The 452-nt window shown below is 35.6% G+C and overlaps 1 protein-coding gene across 9 annotated transcripts in view; it reads right to left on the bottom strand.

Annotated features, from left to right (window-relative positions):
- Nucleotides 1-6: 6 nt before the first annotated feature.
- Nucleotides 7-452, bottom strand: part of LOC119639930 (probable serine/threonine-protein kinase DDB_G0282963) — a 46,827-nt gene continuing 46,381 nt past the window's right edge. For all 9 annotated transcript variants that reach the window (XM_038037662.1, XM_038037665.1, XM_038037667.1 and 6 more), the window contains one exon: nucleotides 7-338. In XM_038037662.1, the coding sequence (XP_037893590.1) occupies nucleotides 58-338 (281 nt within the window). In that variant the 3' untranslated portion in view covers nucleotides 7-57. The remainder of the gene's footprint in view (nucleotides 339-452) is intronic.

Genomic DNA, 452 nt, shown 5'->3' with positions numbered 1-452 from the left:
ATATTTAATTACATTTAAATCACACTAGTTAGTCAGTGTCAAGCTTTGGCTTTACAACTAAATCATTAACGTTGAAAATGGATTATAACGCATAATTTTTGAAAGCAATATCCATAAAACTGAAGCGATAGCACATAATACTACACCACCCCAGCCTAAGTCTAAACTCCAAGATGTTAAAAACACTCTAGCACCAAGTAGGGGCTTAGCCATAATAGCCGCTCCGCCGGGTCTCGCGACTATACCGTCCACTGTACCATCGTAATCACTATCCAGCATAGGTCGTCCTTGCTGACGTTTAAAGTGTATAATCATTAGAGTGAATAAAGCGAATAAAGCTGCAAAATTATACAATAATCAATTAATTTCAGATTTCGAAACTTGAATTCATGATTTGATTAGAAGATGCCGCTCTTTAAAGAGATTTCCTGTATTAATCAATAATCTGATCA

This window comes from Glossina fuscipes, unplaced genomic scaffold (genome assembly GCF_014805625.2).
Source record: "Glossina fuscipes isolate IAEA_lab_2018 unplaced genomic scaffold, Yale_Gfus_2 114, whole genome shotgun sequence".
Lineage (NCBI taxonomy): Eukaryota > Metazoa > Arthropoda > Insecta > Diptera > Glossinidae > Glossina > Glossina fuscipes.
Note: the sequence above shows the minus strand (reverse complement) of the source record. Positions and strands in the feature narration are given on the sequence as shown.